The following is a 22,896-nucleotide window of genomic DNA, read 5'->3' as shown; positions in this document are numbered from 1 at the left end:
TTTCAATCATAAGGGAGAGAGGAAAGTCCTGAATTTACCTTCCTACAGACTGCATGATGTCCAACAGCAGAGGAGCAGCCAAGTCTGGACTAAGGTGAATGAAGGTTGAGAGCACAACTATGGCCAGGCCTAATGTTTCTTCATCATATTCTTCAAGAATAGCCCCACAGTCATGGCACCTGCAAAGAACAGTTTTAAAAACTGCCATCAACAAATTTCAAACGAAGTATTACTATATATACATATGTATATAATTATGTCTTTTTAAAGTACTATTATTTAGTACATTCTATTCAAAAGTTATTTAGAAAGATAACGTAATTGTGATCTTTCTATAATTAGTAACAGTCTGTGGCTTTCAAACATTAATGAAGCTTCTCACTAGCTACACTGGCTGTTTCTTCACTGACAAATGAGAGGGCCACAGGGCAGGCCTTGTTTTGGGACCTTCATTGGTAATTGGTAGCTAATTCCCTCACTCTGTATTGGACTGCTTCAGTTTGTACTACTGAAGAGCAATCTGCAGCAGTGAAGACTAGCCCTCAGCAATGTGAACACCAGCCAGTTCGTGCAACTTGGGCTCAGGCGAGGGCTCAAGTCCCTGGCACTCTTCTGTTTAGCAGCATAGACACAAACAATGACACTCACAGATGATCTTAAAGAGATGGAACAATTTCACGTTGTCCTTCCTGTCAGTAATGAATTATAAATAACAAATTATACAATTAGGAAACAATGATCCGATTGATTCCCACAGCAGTTATAGCTATTAAGAAAGAAATGAAAGGACCTCTCAGGGGCACAGAACCTTAGATTTCAGAGAAGTCTCCTTTCCCAGGGCAGATTTGCTGCTGAGTCACTTATCCTTCCTGAAATGCTCAAAGACAACTGCTGAAGTTCTGAAAGGGCTCCGTAACGTCTAATTATAAAGGGGATGTCAGATTTAGGAGAGATGAGACAGGCTTTCACAACCTACAAAAAAGGCAAACCAATGTGGGAAACTGGCTTATCTCAGCTCAGTCGGAAGGCTGCCTAATTTGATCAATCAGTTGCTAATGACTCCAACAGATTGTGATATTTTAACTTAATGGAATTGTACAGGCAATTTTCTTGCCTTTGTTACTGAACAGAAAGAAAATATGGCAACAAAGTCATGAAAGTCAAGCTCAGCTGGGCTATACGTTAATAGGTGGTGCTAGAGTTTTGGTGAAATGGCCAAAGGAAGTGCCAAAGATAAGCCTAACTTTTGGGATGCTTCACTTCGTCACACAATAAGGTCCACTTCCAGTCACAGCCTGCACAATGGCCCTGTCTTTCTCCAGTGATCATCCTGGCATGTCTGTCTACTGGACTGAGCGCAGAAGCACAAGCAAGAACTTACGGTTTCTCTTCCCAGTTTTTGACTAAATTGATGAATGGCTCCTTGCTGACTGCTTTACTTCTCCATTAAATGAGTACACTTATGTTTAACACTTCCTTTAGAGGCATTTTAACCAACCAATTAAGGTTTGCAAAAGCTTTCGAGATCAGTGAGTATCAGCATTAAAAATGCGATGTTGGTAACTGTTGATGTGTCATCACATGTAATCTATTTCAACAGAAACCCAAAGGAATTTAAAAAAGCTTTTTTTTTTCCCTAAGGCAAAAGTAGTTTCTGATGAATCACAAAGAACCCTTGGTTGACAATAGGATGGAAAGTGCTTCCCCTGCCCTCTGTGCACTCGCAACAGCCCGAGTCATCATTTCACCTGTGCAAACTCACACAGGTCCTACTGACTTAAAAGCACATCTTGCTGGCAGGGTTTAGAAAACATTTACCTAGGAGTAAAAAAATTAATTAAAAAACTTAGGATAGAGATAAATGATAGAATGGACTTTATATTTCCATAAAGTATATCTATACTTTACTTGACCGATTTGAAGTTCAACTAGTTCTTTCAAAGGAACAGAAAAAGAACTTACTTGTCAGTCATCACAGTGGGCTGGTCATCAGCAAATTCTTCTGGTGCAGGTACAAACATACTGACTATACTGGGTGCTGACAGCAGGCTAGATTTTGTGGCACCTTAAGGCAATTAGGGGGAAAAAAAAAATCAAAGAAAATCACTAAACATAAATCCAAACTGCTTGAAGAGCAGACTTCTAAAGAAGAGCCATAATGGTTTTACTGTGCATAGAAATAAGAAATTAAGTGTGTCGACAAGAGGATATATAGCACATTCTTTGCTTCTGCCAGATTGTTCCAATTACCCAGAACTATCAATTAAAAAAAAAAAAAACTTAAAAAAATCCTTAGGAAAAAGATAACAAAGACCAAAAATTCCAGGAAGGTGCATGTAATTGTGAAATCTACTCATTTTTTAGGGAGAGAGGATAATTCTACAGTTGCTATGAGGCTGGACACCAGAAGATTTGAAGTCTTCCCATGCACTTCTGGGGAATTGCCTTTCCATAATTCTCCGTGACATGAAGAAGGAAATAAGTTCATATGTCTCAACACCAGGTCATCAATCTATTCATACCATCCCTAACAGAGGCACAGGAGAGAAATCAGGAAAAGACAGCTAGAAGAAATAATTCATCAGGAGTTGAGAAACATTGAGAATATTGGAGGACTGATGATTAGAAATGGTTTCTGTTTAAAGTCTTCACAAGTGTCTTTATTCTCCAAAGCTGAGGGCATAGCCACTGTGATCATGCCAACATATGAGGTTCCCTTTGCCTTTGGCACTTTTTGTTCACCTAATTTCTGATGGAAGCTTGTTTTACTAGGAAAAGTTACGTATAATGGAAGATGCAAACTCTTGTCTTCTCCAAGTCCTGCTTTCCAGAATTACAGCAATATAGGGTAGTCTGACAGTCAAACATCTCTCCAGTATGGTGGTTTTCCCGCCTTGGCCCCTTTGTTTTCATTAAGCAGACAACAGCAATTGCAGAAAAAAACATACAGAAGAGGCAACTCTCCAGCTAGTCTGCTTGCAAAGAAAACCTCAAGAAGAATAATCAGACTCATTCATGAGCCATCAGAAACTTGGATCAAAGCTATTGTGATGTACAAGCTATGTCATTCATCTGAGATGCCTTGTGATGATGATTTAAATATTGTTAGCAGTTTTGTTCTCCAGGTCACTAAGACAGAGAGAGAGATTCAATTCTTAAAGAAAAATACCTCTTTTGGTTGCAACATGTAGCTGACATGATAAGAGAAGGCATTACTCCTGTTCCCATACAGTTCAGCTCCAATAATGAAACCAGGGAGCTCAGCTGGTAGACACCATCATTATTTTTATAAGCTGTCCCCAAGGGCATCTCATTCTAAAGACCAATCTATGAAAAGCTCATTTTGTAAACCAATTTTTAGAAGAATACCAATACCCTTTTGATGCCAATTCAACCACAGATTAAGTAATCCATTATCAACTTTCCTGCTGTTTGCTTCAATCTGCAGATTCAGATTTAATGTTCTGATAATATTTAACTATGGGAACAGGAGGAAGCTTCTCCACCTAAGCTAAGTTCACATGGAATTTCTGATGAGATAATCCCAGTTACTGCAGAAAAAGCAAACTTAATATCAGCTCTCGGGCAAAATAATCTAAGAAGCTCCCACCATTTCTGAACTCAAAATATGTGGAGTGATGAGGGCTTGTTTCACAAGAATAAGACAGGTTTTAAACAATCATTTCACTAAGTATGGAAGGAAATATTTCTTTTACATACAAAATTCAGTACTTCATAATTGTCTCCTGAGATTTTGTTGGATATGAACAGACACTCCAGGAAGTCCAGAATACTCTTCAGTAACGTAGGACACCATCCAGAATGCAAGGGATAGGAGTAGATTTTCACATATTTCTAGCCAGTCTTTTTCCCCCTCACAGATGAATAAAGATACCTCTACCATGACTTTGGAAGTTTCACTGTCATGTTCTCTAGATGTAAGTCCCACTGCAGCACACAAATGCTAAAAGCTGTCATAATACAGGTTACAATGTTGAAATAAGACTTAACAACTCAAAATAAAAATGTCCTCTCTCGTGCACTAAACAGTAGGAAAAAAAAACATGATTTAGGCAAAGAAGGTAGGTCACTACCACATTGCAAGGCTGTAAGAAAGTCTGGATGTATTTTGGCTGTGAGGGAGGAGAGTTCATAAACAAATTCAACCACATTCTGCATACAGAGTCTTTTATTTCCAGGTTGACAGCCAAAACAAGTACTAGCAGAAAGCCAGTATTTCTTATCAGTTGTCCCTGTCTTGAATGAAATGTCTTGTCTAATAATTTTTCAGTAACCTACATTCTGCAGGGCAGTTGAGGGCTTTAATAGAGCCGAATGGAACATAAAATTCAGCACCATTTGGTACTAACCAAAAAACCTTCCTGGCAGTCTTAGCAGAGATATCAGGTCAAATGGACACTGAACTAACCTCTGATTCTTAGTGGTGCTCCCTCCAAGTCGGGGTTTAGGCAAACAGGGACATTGCACAGCCGCTTTCCATGCTGTATCTGCTCTGTGAATAAATGAGAACTTCAGTCTCCAAAACTATGAATCCAGCATCTGTCACCAGCACCACAAGTCTTAAACAGTTAAAACACGAGAAAGACAAATAAAACAGCTATTGAAAAAACAAAGAAAAGAGTTAATTTTTTAAGCATAGAAAAGGGGAGGGGAGGGGGAGAGAAAGATGAAAGAAGCCCACAAAGGAAAAAGGACACAGATAACCTAATACCAAAGACGACATTTTAGAAAAGTAAATGTCATTAAACAACAAAGGAAGTGCTAGCCATAAAGATTCAACAAGATATGGAATATATGAGTCACAAAAAGAGAAAGACAGTGTTTAGAAATACCAAGAGACTAGAAGTCAGGTATAGTTTGTGCTAACAGAAGCTAGACACAAAATTATTTTATTTTACAGATAGTAAGCTTGGGAAAAGAGTGGTTTGAAATGAGAGACAGGCATGATACCTACACCAATGTGTAAAAAAAAAAAAACATGCATCATATACTTATGTGGGATAAGACTATTTCTTAATTGTTATACCTGAGTATAATGAGTCTTAAAATTGTGGTGTGACATTAAAATGAAATAGTCACACCGAGCATTTGTCCTGAAAAAAAAAACCAAAAACCAAATAACAATTTTACTTTGAAACTAGTGGTTGAAAAAGAGACTGAGAGACACAAAGCTTTCCAGAAAAGAACATGTTACTTTGTATCTCCATGCTTGGAGGCCTTTAGCTGGAATAAATGTTGGAGGGAAAAAGTCATAGATGTTGTGGAGAAAGCTAGTGGACTTGGAACAAGATTAACAAGACTGAGTTCCTAAGTGGTTTTGAGTACTGACTTGTTCCTCTTAAATACAGGCTAACTACTTCTTGCAGAGTGAAAGCAATAACTTTTTCATCTCTAAACCCCTGCCTGAGAAACTAGGTGATACCAGCTAAGTCTCTTCAATAAACAAACTTACCTGCTGATAGGACAAAGAAAAAAACCAACCCGTTATCATTGCCTAATTGTGACCTTTATGATTTAAGGATCTCATGCTGAGCATGCTATTCAGCAGACTGGAGCAGAAAGGATAATCCTTTAGCCATTCTTCAGCTACAAGATTTAGTTTGATGGAACTTGATGCTGAAGACTGAATTAAGCAAAAATTTTACCTCAGCTGTCCAGAACCGGTGGTGAGACATTCATTCAGCATGCTAAGTCCCATATAACATTTTAAGCATTCCTTTCTCTGGATGCATCTGGATCTGCTGATAAATTCCTAAGCAGCATGATTCCTTAATGTCACTAACCTCAAGATGGGCAATAAAATATCTAGCATTTATGATAAACCAGAATAAATTCATTGTTTAGTGACATCTGCTATGAATTTGGTCATAAGAGAAAACCTTTTCTAGACCAAAAAAAACAAATAAACCACTTGAGTAATGAGGAAATTATGTGCTTAATTCAGTTTTCATTGCTTTGCATTCACCTTAAAGGGAGAAAAAACAGGTCAGTGAGTGAACAGAAACTTCAGGTGTTCAGCATGAGCTGGCAGAAACTTCTCTAAAGAGAAATAAAACTGGCTAGTATAAGGCACAACTCCTTGGTGTACCAACACCATTGTAAACATACATGCAAATAAATGATTCCATGTACCAGGGATGAAATCCTATACCTAATGAAATCAACAGTGATACTTCCATTTCATTCAATGAGGCCAGGAAATAATCCAAGTAATATGCAAAATTGCGGGGACACCACTGTACCAGAGGGACTACCTCCCAAATATGTAACTATTCCAATTCATACCAGGGGAGAATCTAGTACTCACTATGAAGTTTCACTTTAGACTTGAGATTGATTACTTATCTGCAATGGTAGAATAGAAATACTCACTTTTTTAATGGATTGATACAGAAAGCAATTGGTTTAGGAAATAGAAATAAAGAACAATAAATGCAGCTCACCAGTATCCCAAGTGCTGATATTGTGGGGAGCACTAGACTGGTGTTCCAGCTGCCTCTTCATTAGCTGGTTCATTGTCAGAGCTCCCAAAGAGCCTCTTTTCATTTGTCTGAACTGAGCTGCAAGTCAGAAATGCAAAAGTATTTCAGGGGCTCAGACAACATGTAAACCTACTCTTTTTTCCTGATCTTACAAGCCAGCACGAGATAAATACTGAAAGGACAATTACTGCTTGATCTAAGGATCTTGCTCAAGTCAATATGCACTTTTCACACAACTACACAGGGTACAATTCTGGCCCCAATGACATCAGTCATAAGTGACTTGGATTCAGGATCTCATCCGCTGTGTCAACTGTCAGTGCCTTTTTGTCTCCAAATATCATGAAAGCTCTTCAAAACACTTGGTATCTGAAGTGTAAGATGCTACCCCAAAATTCCCATGCTGACAGGTGATAAATGTATACTTGAATCTCACTCACATACAATGTACCAAGGAAGGAAACTTGGTCTCCTCCTGGCAAAGTATGGAGGACTGCTCTGTCCATGCTCACTGTAGGAAGACAAATTCACCGACTGTGTACCACCAGCACCCCTCATGGGTGATGCAACCTGAACAGGTCTCCTAAGTACCCACCACTCAGGCATACCACCTGCACATTATTCTGAAGTGTGAAGCCAGCATGCCTTTGAAGATGGGTCCCTTTTGTAACTTCACTGCCATTCTTCTTACATGGAGCTATCAAGCAACAAGCATTCAATTTTTCCTCATCTGACTATTTACAATGCTTCTTTAAATGAATATTACTGTTTGCTTTAAGAGATGTGTCTCACTGGATAATGCTCCCACACACACAAAACAACTCAACTGTGGATTTAAAATGTAAGACTTTGTGATCATGTATTTTCTCAGTGCTTAAATGGAGGAAGAAACAGATCATATACAACTCCTGACTTTCTTACTTTTTTCTCCATTCATAACAAAATTCAAATTGAATGATCATAATACATTCACTTTGACAGTTGAGTCTGAGCAATATATTTCCACCACTGAAACCAAAATCATTGTTCACAGTATGAAGACAGAGTTTTAAGGCCCTGCTTGAACAAGGCATGTGAGACTGCTGACACTCATCTCCATGTGGGAAAACTTAAAATGTTGCCTTAAGTATATGTTTAAGTGCTTTCCTCAACAGGGCCTTCAAGCAAGGGCAAAGCAGCAAAATCTTCTCCTAATGATTATTTTCATCTGCAACTACATTCAACATCATTAAAAAGAGTATTAACATATTATCAGGTAGTTCTGTTCTAAAATTTCAAACAGGACCCAGCTAAGCTCTGAAAATAAACCCAGCATTTCACATTATTAACTGTGATGAAGAAGTACAGACAAGGGATAAACTACAACTTTCAGAAAGCTCTGAGGGGTTGAGTGCCTTCTCCTAAACTTGCTCTACTCATTTTCTATCTGAGAGTTTCAAATTCAGAGTAAGCAGAGTACTCCCTAATAAAACAAATACAGGCCCTGAGTAATAATAAACACAATGATAACTTCAGTGGGAATCTGCGCACTGAAATTATTTTATTAGGTGAAGTATTTTAAGTTTTCCCTCATTATATCTTTTCAATCTATCAGAGTGCATTTAAACTCTGTATTTGGTCCAAGTACAAACTTCTCCAGCATTGCTGCAAAGCAGTCCTAGTATAACTGAACTTCTGGAACTGAACCAGACCAAGAGACCATTCCATGTTTCACTTTTAAAAGTTATATTGCAGCTGCCTTTCACAGCAAATCAGGAGAAAAATAGAATTTCCATCGTTTCCAGGGCAAGGATTTTAAATAGATGCTTTATCACTTTATCAAGCATAGAATTTCCTGAGGAAAGAACAGCAATTAACGTTCGAACTGACAAGATTGCTTGGAGTGCAGATGACTGTCAAAATATAGAAAATTATCTCTTTGAATTTTCTTAACAGCTTTTGCAATTGTAATTAAAAAAATTTCATGCATATTTCACATAACCAGGCTATTGTTGAGCAGGCTGGGGTTTCCAAGGTTATTTACCTGATTTCTCAAGGACAGCCATGATTTCAAATATTGATAAGTTAAGAAAAAAATCTAAAAAACAAAAAACCCAGAGAGCTGCCAGCCTTTGAACAGTGTTGGAGCCAGGCTGATTGCTGTGGACCAGCACATGACTTTTCATGCCTATGACTGACTAGTGGCATAGGGATGGAAGTTTTACTTGATCAGATTTTCTACAAGAAACCTAACAATCATAAGATCAGTAACCTTCATATAGTAGCTGGTGAGCCTTCCATATGTTAGCTAGAGATCTGATCAGATCCCTCCATAGCTGTGGAATTCTCTACTCAAGAAGAGAAGTGCAAAGGCAAAATCTTCCTATCACAGTTAATGATGTACGCTTTCTGTGGCCAGGCACTGGCTGTACAAGCAATGTTATCTATTTTTGTTAGAGTGCCTTGTGCTCACAATCCTGATCAGGGCATATTATGCAAAGCACTGTAAAGACACATAGTAGAAAGTCAAAAATATTTCAGTCTAAATGGACAAGAGGCACAATGGAAGCATCCATGTCCCTTTTTGCAGTTGGAAACTGAGGCACACAGAAAGAGGAAAGGAATATTTACAAAGGAATGTAGGCTCAGTATCATATAGATACTATTCCCAATTTCATATATTGGAATTTACAGGAACACCTAACACTCAGTGAAACCAGACAGGCATAGGTCTTAACTGGCACCTCTTTAGCTGCTTTAGTAAGTGACACCTGTATCATTTAGGTGGCCAATGAATGTACTCTGGCTATGAGATGCACATGACACGAGACGCCTGTGGTAAAACTGGAGAGGAAACCTCTAATTTGGAGCACTCATCTAGCATGTCTAAAATAACACCTTCCTTTAACAGGCCAGACACCCCTTCCAGTCAAATCAGCAGATGCTGAATTTCAGAAATTAAAATTTAACTTTTCTACAGCAATCTGAAATTGCAGTTCAGCAAGACAGTTGAGCTGATCTAGCAGCTCACTGGTATCAAAGCAGGTAATCATTTCCCCTCCCTTTTGTACTAGTCAGAGTCCTGCCCCATCAACCTTCAGATGTGTTACTTAACATTACCTAGATGGGCACACCATTCTGAATTTTGTTAGTGTTTTAAGATGCTTCCACCTTCCAATGTTATCTACATCTGCTCTGTTAAGCCATGTGTCAATGTCTACTTAAACCAACCCAGTTCACTTTCCACTGAAATGGGTATGGGAGTCTCAGCTAAATAGTTACTGCATTTCAGCGAGCAGCTGAGGAAGCGGCATTTCAAGGCATTTTACAAAAATTGCAAGAGATTTTTTTCCTAAGGTACAGCAAGAAATGTACTGAAGACCATAGTAACAGCCCTGTCTGTGGAGCTCTCATCCTCTGCTTCTGTGCACTGACAGTTGATAACGCTTTCTCTCACTGCAAAATAAACATTCAGCTTTAGTGAAATATTGCTTTTAGCTGCTACCTACTCTAATTCAAGAAAACCACATTTGTCAAATTTGCCATGTCACAACAGAAAATCTTGCAGCCACTAACTGCTAAAATCCTGCTGATCATCAGAGATTTAACAGTTCTAATGATATCCGACACAGCTGTACTTCCAAGATCCAATGAAACTCAGGGGAAGGCATTTACCATACATGACATGCATCTGATTCACAAATACAGCAACTTAGATTTAATCCTCAAACCAGAGGTAAGCTTACTTGATATGGAAGAGTGACTACTTGTCTCCGGGACACCTGCTTCAAGAGTCGGTGCAGATGATGACTCTCTTGGCATTTCCAGTGTTGAAAGTCCTTTGGCAGCAGGATCTGCACATGAAAATTGTGCTTAAACTCTCAGTATTTAGAATCAATAAATATTTTCCATCCGCCTTCTCCCTGGATGCCTTTTTCACATCTTTTCAGTCATCCATTCACCGTCTGGCATTCCCAGCAGTTTTAAAAGGATTCAGTTTGTGTGTTGTAAGAATTTTTATAGAGGCACAGGGATCTACTGCTTAAAATCACTTTTTAAAGGAGATTTCTACCTAGGCTCTTTAGAGCTCAGAACTAATAAATGCACATAGAATTTGATTTTGATCCCACTCACAGAGTGATTATCAGAACCACCAACATAGCAATAAGAGCGGTACCACTGATGTAAAGCTAGTTTAAGTGACAGCTTAGCATCTTTTAAAAGCCTTATCTCCAACATGTTATCAGTTTTCATTCAGAAGACTGCTGATCTAGCAGTTGATCCTAAAGATTCAAAGAGTTTAAGATTCTATCATTAATAAGCCATTAAAACTAATGTTTTTATCTTATGATAAATGATACCATCAATATGGGAAGAATAAAGCAAAGAAATTTTCAAGTGTTGATGGCTGGTTTCAGCATATCCTATAAAAATGAACATGTATCTGTGGTGTAAAAAGTCTCAGGCAAGAAACTCTGTAGCCCAGCATCGTGCACTTGAAGAAACAACCGATTTGGATATTTAATTCAGAGATCAGTTATATCAGAAGCCCTTCTAAAACATATGGAAGTATAATAGGCTGACAAAACTTGAATAAGACCTTGAAATTATAATCAGCCCATTATGATGGCGATATTAAACCTACTTGAATGAATTACAACACATGTTCTCAAATAAACTAATCAATAAGGCTAAACAAAGCAAAACAGAACATGAGATACATTAAACTACCCAAGTCACTAAATTACCTAGTTTTCTAAATTGCCTGTATCAACCTGTAATGTAAGTGAGCACTTAATGAGTCATTGTGAATGTTTTATGCCTTCCTTGGATGACATACTTAAATGAATGCAGCCAAATGACCATCATATATGCTATAATCCTAGGTTCCACATGGTGGTTCAGAACTGGGACAGCCATTCCAAGCAGTTTCAAGGATAATAGTTACTGCATGAAAATTGACCCTTACTAATGGTCAAAAAAGCATTTGACTCTAATTGCACAATTCTTTCATAACCATTCTTCTCTAAGAACCTATATGAAAAGTTTAAAAGCACTCCGCTCTCTCTTGTTTTTACAAAGCTCCAGCGGTTCTTCAGCTTACTGGAACCATAAATGGGACGATAGGCCTGAAACATAAAGGGAACAGCATAACTATGATCACACTGGATGATTTCTCCTTGTAAAAGTGGAATATTGTAATAGGAAATTATACTATGGTTCTCTCTGAAGCAATTAAGAAAGAAGATGTGAGGTCAGGAATGCATAAATATTCCCCCTCATTTCACTGGCAACAAAGAACTGAGACCTGAAGGATTCTTTCCTTTTTTAATTAATACGTTAAAAAAAGATTGGTAAAAGTTTAATAACTGAAAAATCCTAAAAAAAACCCCAAAAAACCAGCCACAGAAGTAAAGAGGCAGCAGCATATAGTTTTTAAAACCGTTTGACACATCCAATTGGAAACTGAGGAACAGCTAAAACACACTTTCTCTCCACCTGAAAAACTTAGTAACAAAACCCTGTATTGGAAGGACCTGAAAAAACTTGGGATACACAGAAATACCGTATGGCTTTCCCCATGCTTGAACTTTAAATCTTTAACAAACACAAGCCATGTAAACTTTGTAGATACCCAATACAAAGAAGGCTACAAAAAGTTTCTAGTGTATAAAAACAAAATATGTGTGTATGTCTGATCCTAAATGCAAACTGTTGTTAATTCCAAGCGCTCTTAGTTCTGAAGTCTGCTCAGCTTTACACTTTGTGATCCAGCCTGCTTTCCACTGCCTTATGCTTGCAGAAGAAATAAAGGCCAAAAATCACTACACACAAAAGAGAATCAGTGTAGCATGGACTAGATTAGCAGGATAAAAGGCACAGAAATATGGCAATTTTTCTGACTCCCCACATCAAGAGGCCATGGAGTTTCATTCCCTAACTTGGATATCAGAACCAGTATTTTTGTCACTGAGCTCCACTTCCTTTTCAAATGGGCCTTCATACATGTATGATACCTGTATGGTTAGTACACTCCTTGTGAGAAACAAACACCTGAAAGCATTCAGCTAGCTCAGACATCAGATGCTATATATACACATTGTTCCCTATACATACACACATCTCTCCCTACACTGGTCTGTTACTAAAACCTTCATGCAGTAATAAGCCTTTTGATTGAGTCAGTGATTGAGCTCACCTGCCTCCTTCTGCTCTCCCAGCTTGTCAAGGATGTTAAAGGAAATGTCCAGGTATTCTCTCTGAATAGCACTCACAGCAATCTTCCTCTGCTTCCTCTGGCGAGGAACAATCTGAATCTTAAATTCTGACTCCTCCGTCTCCTCTACTTGTTTCTGCTCCATGTTTTGTTCAGTGTCAGACTCTGTGTTGGTATCAAGTTTACTACTTTCTGTTTGGTTTTCGGAATCTTCGGGGACTTTAATAAGGACTGTTTTTACATTTGGGCTTGGAATTGTTCCACTAGGTCTAATTTCCTCCACACTGAGCTCAGAGTTATCATCAAGGGACATTTCTGGAAGGGCAAATGACTTCTGCAGCAGGTCCCTTTTCTGTTTCAGTGTTAGTGGGTTCCCACAGGACATATCCTGAAGTTCTTCTGGCTTAACTGTCTCTGAAGAGTCCTTTTGATCTTTCGAAGAAGTGGAAAGGATCTCCTCTATTCCATTGTTGCTTGTATCCTTAGAACTAAAGTCTTTGGAGCAATCTTCAATGCTGAACTGGACCAGAGGAGTTGTGCTGAGACTGAGTGCAGAGACATTGACAGGAGTTGAGGGAGACGATGCAGCAGTTTTGCCAGAGACCTCATCATTCAGCTGGTTTGTTGTTTCTTCTTCTTCATCACTCTCCACTATTCTAAGGGGAGGAAGTGGTTCAAAGACTAAAGAGTCACTGTCTGAAGTGGAGAGTACTGAATGCTTTTCAGGACCTGATGTTGAGTCAGAGGACAAATCTATCAGATCTAAATCCTCCTTGGGACCAGCAGGTTTAACTGGAGAGTCCACTTTCACTTCATAGGTTTCCATGCAGTTTAACCTAACTTCTGGTATGACAGGTCGTCTTGTTTCCTGGAAACTCTCCGTACGAGGAAGATTTTCTTGTGTTTCTATATTTTCAGCTTTAGTAGAAGAATTCTGCCGAGATCGTCCATAATCACTCTGCCTGTGTATGGCGTAAGCAGCAGGGACAGGTGGTTTTTCTAAGTCACACCGGTCTATGCAGGACTTCCTGCGATGTTCATCTAATGAAAACAACAGGGAGTCTGCATTCCCTATATCAAGAGATTTTTGTTTTAGAGAGCGCAGTTTTTTTTTCTGAATGCTTTCTTCTCTCACACAGCGTAGAATACTGTCTTGTAAGGCCCCCGTCTCTCTATATTCAGCCAGCTCTATTTCACCTGATTAAAACAGAAAGAGCTAATACTACCTCAGCTGGAGACTTCTGGCATATCTTCATCTTTATCTCACAATTCAACAATGACTGGCATTTCAAATACAAACCCAGTATTAGTCAAAATGGTCTAAATTTTGTTTTAACCTCAAAGCCACATTACAGATTTTTACAATGAACAACAAAAAACCCTACTATTTGGATAACAGGAATTATCTAAGTTCTATCCAAATTCTACTTATCCTGGACAGATGTACCCTGAAGATAGACTGTTTAACCTTATGCACTGAATAGAATATAGCAAAGGCAAGTAATTTCTACAGACACTTGGGATGGCTACATTAGGCATGAGAGATGAAAGAAGAAATGAGCTACACAGACCACTCTGAAGAGGTTTCAAAATAAATTTGGACTACAGAATTGTGGACACCATTTGGACATGAGTGTATATTAGAGCAGATCTACATGTTATTTACTGCACCAAAGTGGGCTTAAAATGGATGCTTCTAATTCAAGAAGCAAGGGTAGCAACAGCAGTGAGGATGGGGCAGCACAAGCCTGAGATCAGAGAGGTATTCAGAGAATTTTTCCCCCAGTGATCCTAGACCCCAGCAGAGTCTAGCAACTATCACACCACAGTCATACCTCCCCATCCTAGGGAGGAGTAAAGTGAGCACAGTTATACTTGCTGGTAGTACCACTGCATTGGTATTTTACTATGTGAACACATTCATTGAGAACATTTTAAAAGGTTATCACTGTTGTTATTATGAAAGATATTTTCACATAAACCAGAATATTCCTGATCATTATTATCCCCATATTTCAAAATGTTCCACATATGAATCACCATGCAAAAAAGCAGTGAGAAAAGTTAAAGTAGATGTTTGCTCCAGTCAGAATAACTCCCCCCCGTGCAAACAACTGAAAGAAAAAAAGGCAGATGGGTGGTGATGGAAATCTCTTCAATTTTTTTTAGGGTATTCATTTCAGAAACCTAAATTTGAAACGAAAATCCTTCCTATTTTCTGAAACCACGAAATGTCCCTTTTTACCAATGGAATACCATAATATTTGCAGCAGCAACAACAAATTGGCTTACCCTAGAGTCCCACCTCATTAAAAAAAATCAGTTTCTGCGAAACAATAAATTTGAGTAAAAATCTTCAGCCCAATGGTGGAAGAAAATTGCAACAAATCCTCTTAAACATTTTTACATTCAGAAGAGCTTAAATTTTCAGAAAACAATTGCTGATTTTACATATTTTTATTTTGGAGTGCCTACTTCGAGACTCCTGTAAGAGAGTTCATTCAGGGAAATGAGGAGTACCTGCTCTCAAAAGCCAGAGAGAGTCCTTGTATTCAAATAAGGCAGTGCAACCAGCTCTACAAAGAAAGGTGGTAGCTTGAAACTAAGAGTAGGAAATTGTATTTCTGCATGAGTTTATACCAACAAAACAATTCATACTTCTCTGAGCATTCATCTCAACTGGTTGATATTTCACCATTTTGCTGCCACCAATTCTTTTCAGTCTTGCAAAGAAAGTTTGAGATTCTTTATTGCAAGGTCCAGTTGGTGTATCATGAATATCAGATTCATCAAAAACACTGTCTTCCTCTGCTGGAGAAAGAAAAAACTTTATTACTCTTAAGAGAGTGCAATTCCTTGAATGAAAAGCTGTCTGTGTAACAAAAACTCAGCTAGTTTCAATTAAATTTGAATTGGAAAATGAAGAATCATCTGAAGTTTGCAAGAAAATTTCTATCCCAGGTATAACTTTGCCATTCTTGTTACATCTTGAATTAAGGTAAGAAAGGAGAGAGATAAATGAAAAATGGGTTACAATGCAACAAAAGTATATCAAAGCTTTCACCATTCTAAGCTGATCTTTCCTATTAATAATAATACAGATTCTTTAGATGGAAGAAATAGAATATATCTGGATACTGACTTGAGTAAATAACTTCTATAGTGCTCAGTGAGAAACTGAAAATTGAAGAAGATCAAAATTAGTACAAGAACTGCAAGGTCACTAATAAACCAGCAAAATAGGAAAGTGAAAAAGGAAATGGATAATCTTGGGAAGCTGGTAATAGTAATAGAGTAAGACCTAACAGTATGAATTATGAAATTATTGACCTAAGTAGTAAAACATCATGCTCTAATTTGAGACCTGCTGGTTGAAAATGGCAGAGAGTAAGAAAGATCCAAATCTATTTACCTATCAAAAAATAACCACATTACCTGTATGAAATGGCTATAAAAAAAGAAATTAAAAAAGGAAAAATCCATATCTATCGTGTCTAGTGATTAATTTCCAAGGAAGTAAGAAACACTACTGGGACAATACAGAAAACAGAGCACTCAAGAGAAGAAACAAAAAGGTTTGCCTTGTTTATTTTAGTAAGCAAACATGGAGAGGAAATGCTTTTGGTGTCTAGGAATGAAAAGGCAAGTAAGCCAAAGAGTTAGAATGGCCAAAAACTGAAGACTTAAACTGGACATTAATATCTTCAGCTTTGAAATTGGAGGAAAGTTTCTACTACATGTGAAGCTATGGAACTGCCACCTAAAAGCATCAGGGATAAGACACCTAATTGATATGAAGAATCCAGAAAAATCAAAGTTGATAGTAAGAATTTCTACAGGGACTGGGTTTAGTAAGTTAGGAGATCACTTTTAACATCACGTCCTATGTGTCTAACTACTTCTTCCCCTTGGCAACAAATGCTTCTTCTCACAAGACTTATCATCAGCCCCACAACAGTCTGTACACATTCCATGATCCCCACAACAAAGCTTGGCAGAAAAATTAGGAAAAAGTTTCAATACTGGGAAAATCCATCTTTAGCATAGGGATTCTTGCTGCCTGACAATGAAATCCTCATCTGTTGATCATCTAAACACCACCTTTGATGACAGCAGCACACACACTACCTGACCAAAGACTAAACAAGCCTCCTTAGAAACAGTGGGAAAGGCTTCAACTTTCCAAGTCCTTACAGAATTATACTGGCTGCTTCTTGCAGGTGGAAGAGAACTTTCCTATGCCCTCTTTTTTTCTGCAGCACTTCAGCAAAGGAGGAGAATCAGCCCTATGATTAAGTCAGCATTTACAGAGTAAAATTTGCCTATTTATGGTCCTTTACCTCTGAGCAGCCCAAAGCCCTTCACAACAGCTCTGGAAAGCAAGTAAATATTATTCTCCTTACTTTAAACATAGGGCAACAATGATGAAGTGAGACACAAGGCCACCCAGGGAATCAATGTTGGACACGGGATTGGAACACCGAGTTTTCTAAACCTAATTTGGCACTTACTGTGAACAGCAAGCTGGGTACTTAGGCACCTCGCTTTGTCTTAGAAACATCTCAGAATCAATCCAGAAACTGAATGCATTTTATAAATGTATTACTACTACCCTCAGCATTCTTAAGTCATTATGAATTAAGTCATTAACTCAGCTCAAAACAAAGACAAATTCATAGTAAGTCCACAGTTATTTGAACCCTCTTAGCCCTCCGCTAGCAACACAAAACATCCAAATGAGTAAGAATATGCAATACATCATTTACATCCATTTTAAGGTTGCTTTAATTTGCTAGAGCTGAGTAATAGGGTGCTCAGGTAAACAAAATTTTGTGTCCTGGTTCTGCTGGATATCTTTTTATGAGCAACAAGCAGCAAAAGAGGAAAAGGTACTGACATGCATAAAAAGAGTGCTTCTTATATTCTTCTTCTTCAGAAGAGTTTGCTGCACACTAGGAAGACTGAGAAGGAGGATGTAAATAGCAAATAAGCAGCTAAAAGGCAAAATAGCTGAAAGGCAGCTACAGATTAACGTCAAAAGAACCTGTTAAACTTTGATCATAAATACTTATCATGTAATAAACTTCACAATTGTAAGGAACTACACGCAGTGACACCATGTTATTTCAAGCCCCAACCTTACACCAGTTCACACCATCACAGTACCTCTGTTACAGCTAGCAAGCACATACGAGTTAACAACCGGACGCAGACTGTAACGGTTGAACCATTCTCTTCCGCCTTTAGATGTCTACATCATATGCGCCTGCATGTCAGCTAGTCAACTTCAGCTCCTTTTACAGAGAAAAGCAAACTATAGACTGAATTCATCATTTTCTCTTTTCAACAAATATTTGCTACTATGCCACATTATTACAAAGTATAATCAGAATGCGGTGTCAGGCTGGTTGCACACCTTGTGAGTGGGCATGATCAGTTAATATCATCATAGAAAGGCCAAGGACTATCCAGGCATGGTGACTGAACTACTAAGTCTAAGGTACACTCCCTCCAAGAGAAGTTAGACTGCTGTGCTATGCTTAGCCTACAGAGAAATTGTGGATTTCTTTTACTGTAGATGACTATAGCTGGTCAGATAAGTCACACCTTGGACTTAATTCTGAGTATTGTGTTCTAAAATTCAGACCATATTTACCCGTTTCTACAACATCTGTAAGACTTAATGAATTAAATCAATAACTATCATATAAACAAGACTGTTAAAAGTACCTTTTTCCTTTTCACTGTATCGGCTTATGTTACTGTTGTCACTATACAAAGGACCAGCAGTTGCATGGGGCTTGCAGCTGTGATATTGAGCGTTGAGGGTATTGACTGTGATGTGGATTAGGTGAAGTACAATCTTGCTGATTTCACAGTCTCTGTAGGGGTACTGTTCAGTGAAAGAGAAAAACTTCCGCTTAAAAACTAACTTTTCTCCTTGGATAAACATTTAGGCAGTAAAATAGAAAAATGACAAGAATATTGCCAGCTGGATGCCCTTTGCCTTCCTTTGATCATACATTTCTAAATACACCATGAGAAGCAGGACTGTTTTCAGCTTTGTACACAGAATTATTTTTAAAAAAATTAAAAAAAATCCCTATTAGTAAGATCTAATATATTGTTTTCTTGACTTTCATGACAAAGCCAACTATTAATAATAACGCAAAAGGTCTCTCATCAGAACTGTTCTCCAAATACTTGATTTCAATCAGCATGTTATCATTCATTTCTAGTGTCTCCGCTTCCTTGTATGTCCTATACACCTGCTAGAAATTTATTAAGCATATCAAAAGTATTCACAGCTCCATTTTAGTGCATAAAAAACATTACATTTTAACACTTCCTAAAAAGCACCACTTAACTGAAGAATACAAGCTGTTAAGCTGACCACCCTCCATTTAAAGTTACTCAATTTTTTTAAAACTATTTCTAAGTTACTCGAAATGCTATTCATTGGAACTTGATATAGCATTTTCCTATTCTCAAATCCGTATTTTTCTTTCTCAGGTAACCATGTGAAAGACAATGTAGACAGCAGAAGTAACAGGTCAGCAGCACAGATGAAAGCCTAAATACTTCAGACATCATTGAAATTAAATACAGTGAGTAAGCAAATCAAAGAAAAGTGTTCTTTACAGTTCCTTTCACTAGCAGTACAGTTAGGTGTCCCCTGTAATATATTTCAAATTGAAGTGTAAATTTTAAGGTGGACAGTGTCTTTTTAAGACCACTCACCTTATAGAGAATGACAAGCAAAGACCACTCACCTTATAGAGAATGACAAGCAAAGCCTTCAACCACATCTGCCGAATGTGAGGTTTGAGGGACCAGAGGGAGCAGCGAGGAGGCTGCTGAAAGTAATGCCTTAGCTGAGGACAAGTGCAATATTTCAACACCTGCACCACCAAGGGAAGAAGGTGTTTTCCCAGGTTGATGTTATAGTCCATCACCTGAAAAGAGTATCAGCACAGGAGTTAGCTCACCAAAATCAAATCCACTGATGTTGAAAATCAAAGCAACTAATACCTCAACTGTATTAGTTAAGTGAAGAGAAACAGACATTTTTAAGGAAGTCTCACTATCAGAAACTTTCTGCCAGCTTGCCAGGTTCTCATTTTAGCTAGACAGGTAAAATGAAACAAAAGAAGACGTGTTCTGAAATCCCTTCATCCTGCACAGTCTAAATTTTAACATACGTTGGCAAGTTCATAAAATATATTAAGCTGGGATAGCCTTGTATTATAGTAGAAGTTGGTCATGCTTCAACAGACAAAACCATATTAGGTATATCCCTTGTTTAACAGATACGATGCAATTGTGGGTTTTGGGAGGGGGGGTTGTGTATTTTGGTTATTTATTTGGGCTTCTTGTATTAACACTGCATTGCCAGTTTTCATTATTTTCTCATCAGGCTTGCAACATTAGCTGTTGGGTTTTTTTAAGCCTGATGTTCTGGAATCGGGTAATGAGACAAGAATTCTACTCTTCACTATACCAAAGGTAAGACGGTGTCTGCGATGTTATGCAGAAAGTCTAAGCGTGCAAATCCTAAAGGATCCAAGAATAAAGCTAATGAAGAGTATCTTGCTCTAAATAAAATGCTCATCAATTTTAAGTGGTGGTGTTGCTGTAGACAGGTCGCTGTTATTACTGCTAGTCATAAGTCTTGCCTCCATCATGACCTTTGAAGAGCATCTGCTATTTGGTGCCTATCCTAGAGGTTTGAATCCTGATGGTTAGGTGCAGCGTGGGCATATATTCTCACTGCCCTGACACAACTGTGTTTTCGATTGAAACTGCATTGCTATTTTTCATTAACTTCTCATCAGAATTGCAACATATGGCTTCAAATAAAAATAGCTCATGTCCTGAAATCAGCAGTTAAACTAGATCATAACAAGGATCCACAAAGCCCTTGTCTCTGATGCTGACCTATACTGGTTGACACCCAGGAAGGTGTAACAGCAGGCCAGGCAAACTCCAGCACATCCCCCAAGATCTTAACACGTCCCTGCAGGTTCAGTGGACTTAGTGCTCTATCATGAGCCCTGTACATCTAAACAGACACAAACATCACCTTCATCCACATCATCCATTTCCTTCAGGTCTGTATTTGGTTTTTTGCTTTTGTTTTTATCAGAACAAGGGGGTGAGCCTAATTTACAAACACAGAACTCATCTCTTAAGTTCTCTCCTGAACAAGCTGACTAGAGGTTTTTCCCTGTAAAATTCTTTAGTTCGATGTGCAGCTGCCTCAAATTTTTGTGCTGCATGCATAGAGCTAAACAGATGAATCCCATGCCTATCCATGTAGGGCTAGCCTGTCAAACAGATGATACATAATCACCAAATATGGTCCTACCCTTGCAATGCCTTGTCCCCTCAGGGTGAGATACAGTTATATAGCATGGTTAGGAAAAACTCATCTATACAAGGAAGACAGAGCCCTGCCTTAATACAGCACATACTGTAATGCACACATGTCTTAAGCTGAGCAGACCCATTTTTTAAGTTGTCACAGGAAGATCTGGAATAAATGATGCTGCAAATGTTAGGCAGAGCTCAGCCTGGGATGCTGAGCAGAGCCTGGCACTGCTGGCTTCCTGACTCCGACAGGCTTGTACAACATTGCCACCATGCGAGGTAATACCGCACTGACTGCAAACACCACAACTTGCCCACTTCTGCTGCTAGGGAGACAAAAAGGCATTTTATGCTTTCAAGAATTCCAAATACTCAGATTTTATGATGTAAAACACTGAGACATTTGGTTGTTTTTTTTTTCTTGAACTGACCATTCCAATCAAGCTTGGAATCAAAACCAACAAACCAGCAAGTCAGGCCAATCCCAACCTTTGTGGAGCTGACTGGGGAAAGCAAATATTTATGACTAGGGGAGGAAGTGTAACTGAAATAGATCTCTTAAGGGCTCCACACTGAGTTTTCACTCTGTAAACACATCTTCGGATTGCAAATAGCATTTCTCTTGCAGCAAAGGAGATTCCCAACACAAAGCAGCCCTACCGCTAAGAAAAAAAATCTCCCCAAAATATAAATCAAAGTTTTGACGTGTGCTACATGGAGGAAAAATCCTGGCCTACTGAAGGTCTCAAACTCCATTTGACGTCAGAGGAACCAGGATTCAACTATGAAGCTTTTCAAACAGAAATGGTGAATTCGGCTATCCTGAGACATTTTAAAGGCAGAAAAGGAAAGGCAGGGGATGATATTTAGCATTGCAGTAAGCAGTACTTCTGAAAATCAGATGATCACTGAAGTTTGGGAATCCAAACTTGGAAAACATGTAAAAAAATGTGGAAGATACTGCCCTGTGATCTAAACTGCCACTTCCAGACTCTCGATACAACAGTAACGGGCCGAATCTCCTTTTATATGCTTTAGCTTAAAACTGTACAAGTGAAAGATGATTTATAACACATAGAAATGGTGCTCCGAGACAATGGATCAGGATGTATTTGCAGCTACCCAGTTTGCGTTAACACCTTCTATTTTGCCTGCTGAAATGTGGATACCGGACGTGTCCATGACTGTGAAAGTTTATCCAAGTATCTACATTACAACTGACTTCGAAAAATCACTGATTCCAATGTACGAACCAGAAAGTCCTGATAAGAATTGCAGATACAGAAGAAGCCAGGATAGCTTTGAGCAATGTTTGAAGGTTACAGTGGGCATTTTAAGAGCTGGGGCAGGGGGAGATCTGAAATCACAGCCCTCTCTCTCCCCTAAGGTAATCCTTTATGAGAGACTGTGATAAGGAAAAAGTGTGGAAGTGATGATGATGCTTCATTGCAAATAATAAGAACACTGCCAGTGTGAAATGTTTTTCAGCCTAGCATCACCAACTGCTCTATCAGTAAGAATTAATTGAGACTTAGAAGAGCCTTGTGAGGTAGGAAATTGCGGTCCTTCTTACAAGATGGAGAAAGAAAGCACAAGGCAAGGATGTGCTCAGTCATTTATCATAGCAATATAGGCAGAAGTTCACTATGGTGGCACCACTCCCTAGGAAAGGGAGAACAGAAAGTCCTGGTGCACTCTAAGGAAGAAGGAGAATGAGTCTCCTGCAAAGTGAAGAATGTCAAAGAGTTTACAGACCATTCATGCAGGGAAACAAGCAAGAACACATGGGTCCCAGGTCTTCCTGAATGGGAAAGGAGGAAATGACAC

General features: G+C 38.5%; 1 protein-coding gene across 1 annotated transcript in view; it reads right to left on the bottom strand.

Moving 5' to 3' along the window:
• LOC103923928 (protein unc-79 homolog) overlaps positions 1–22,896 on the bottom strand; it is a 113,706-nt gene that overhangs the window by 51,110 nt on the left and 39,700 nt on the right. Inside the window, exons 25-32 of the mRNA XM_009332368.1 lie at positions 19,473–19,655; positions 18,430–18,592; positions 12,682–13,896; positions 10,229–10,336; positions 6,465–6,581; positions 4,430–4,513; positions 1,963–2,065; positions 39–179 (exon numbers count right to left, since the gene is read on the bottom strand). Coding sequence (XP_009330643.1) covers positions 39–179; positions 1,963–2,065; positions 4,430–4,513; positions 6,465–6,581; positions 10,229–10,336; positions 12,682–13,896; positions 18,430–18,592; positions 19,473–19,655 — 2,114 coding nt within the window. The remainder of the gene's footprint in view (positions 1–38; positions 180–1,962; positions 2,066–4,429; positions 4,514–6,464; positions 6,582–10,228; positions 10,337–12,681; positions 13,897–18,429; positions 18,593–19,472; positions 19,656–22,896) is intronic.

The sequence above is a fragment of the Pygoscelis adeliae genome, unplaced genomic scaffold (genome assembly GCF_000699105.1).
Source record: "Pygoscelis adeliae isolate BGI_AS28 unplaced genomic scaffold, ASM69910v1 Scaffold429, whole genome shotgun sequence".
Classification (NCBI taxonomy): domain Eukaryota; kingdom Metazoa; phylum Chordata; class Aves; order Sphenisciformes; family Spheniscidae; genus Pygoscelis; species Pygoscelis adeliae.
This window is presented reverse-complemented; position numbering and strand designations above follow the sequence as displayed.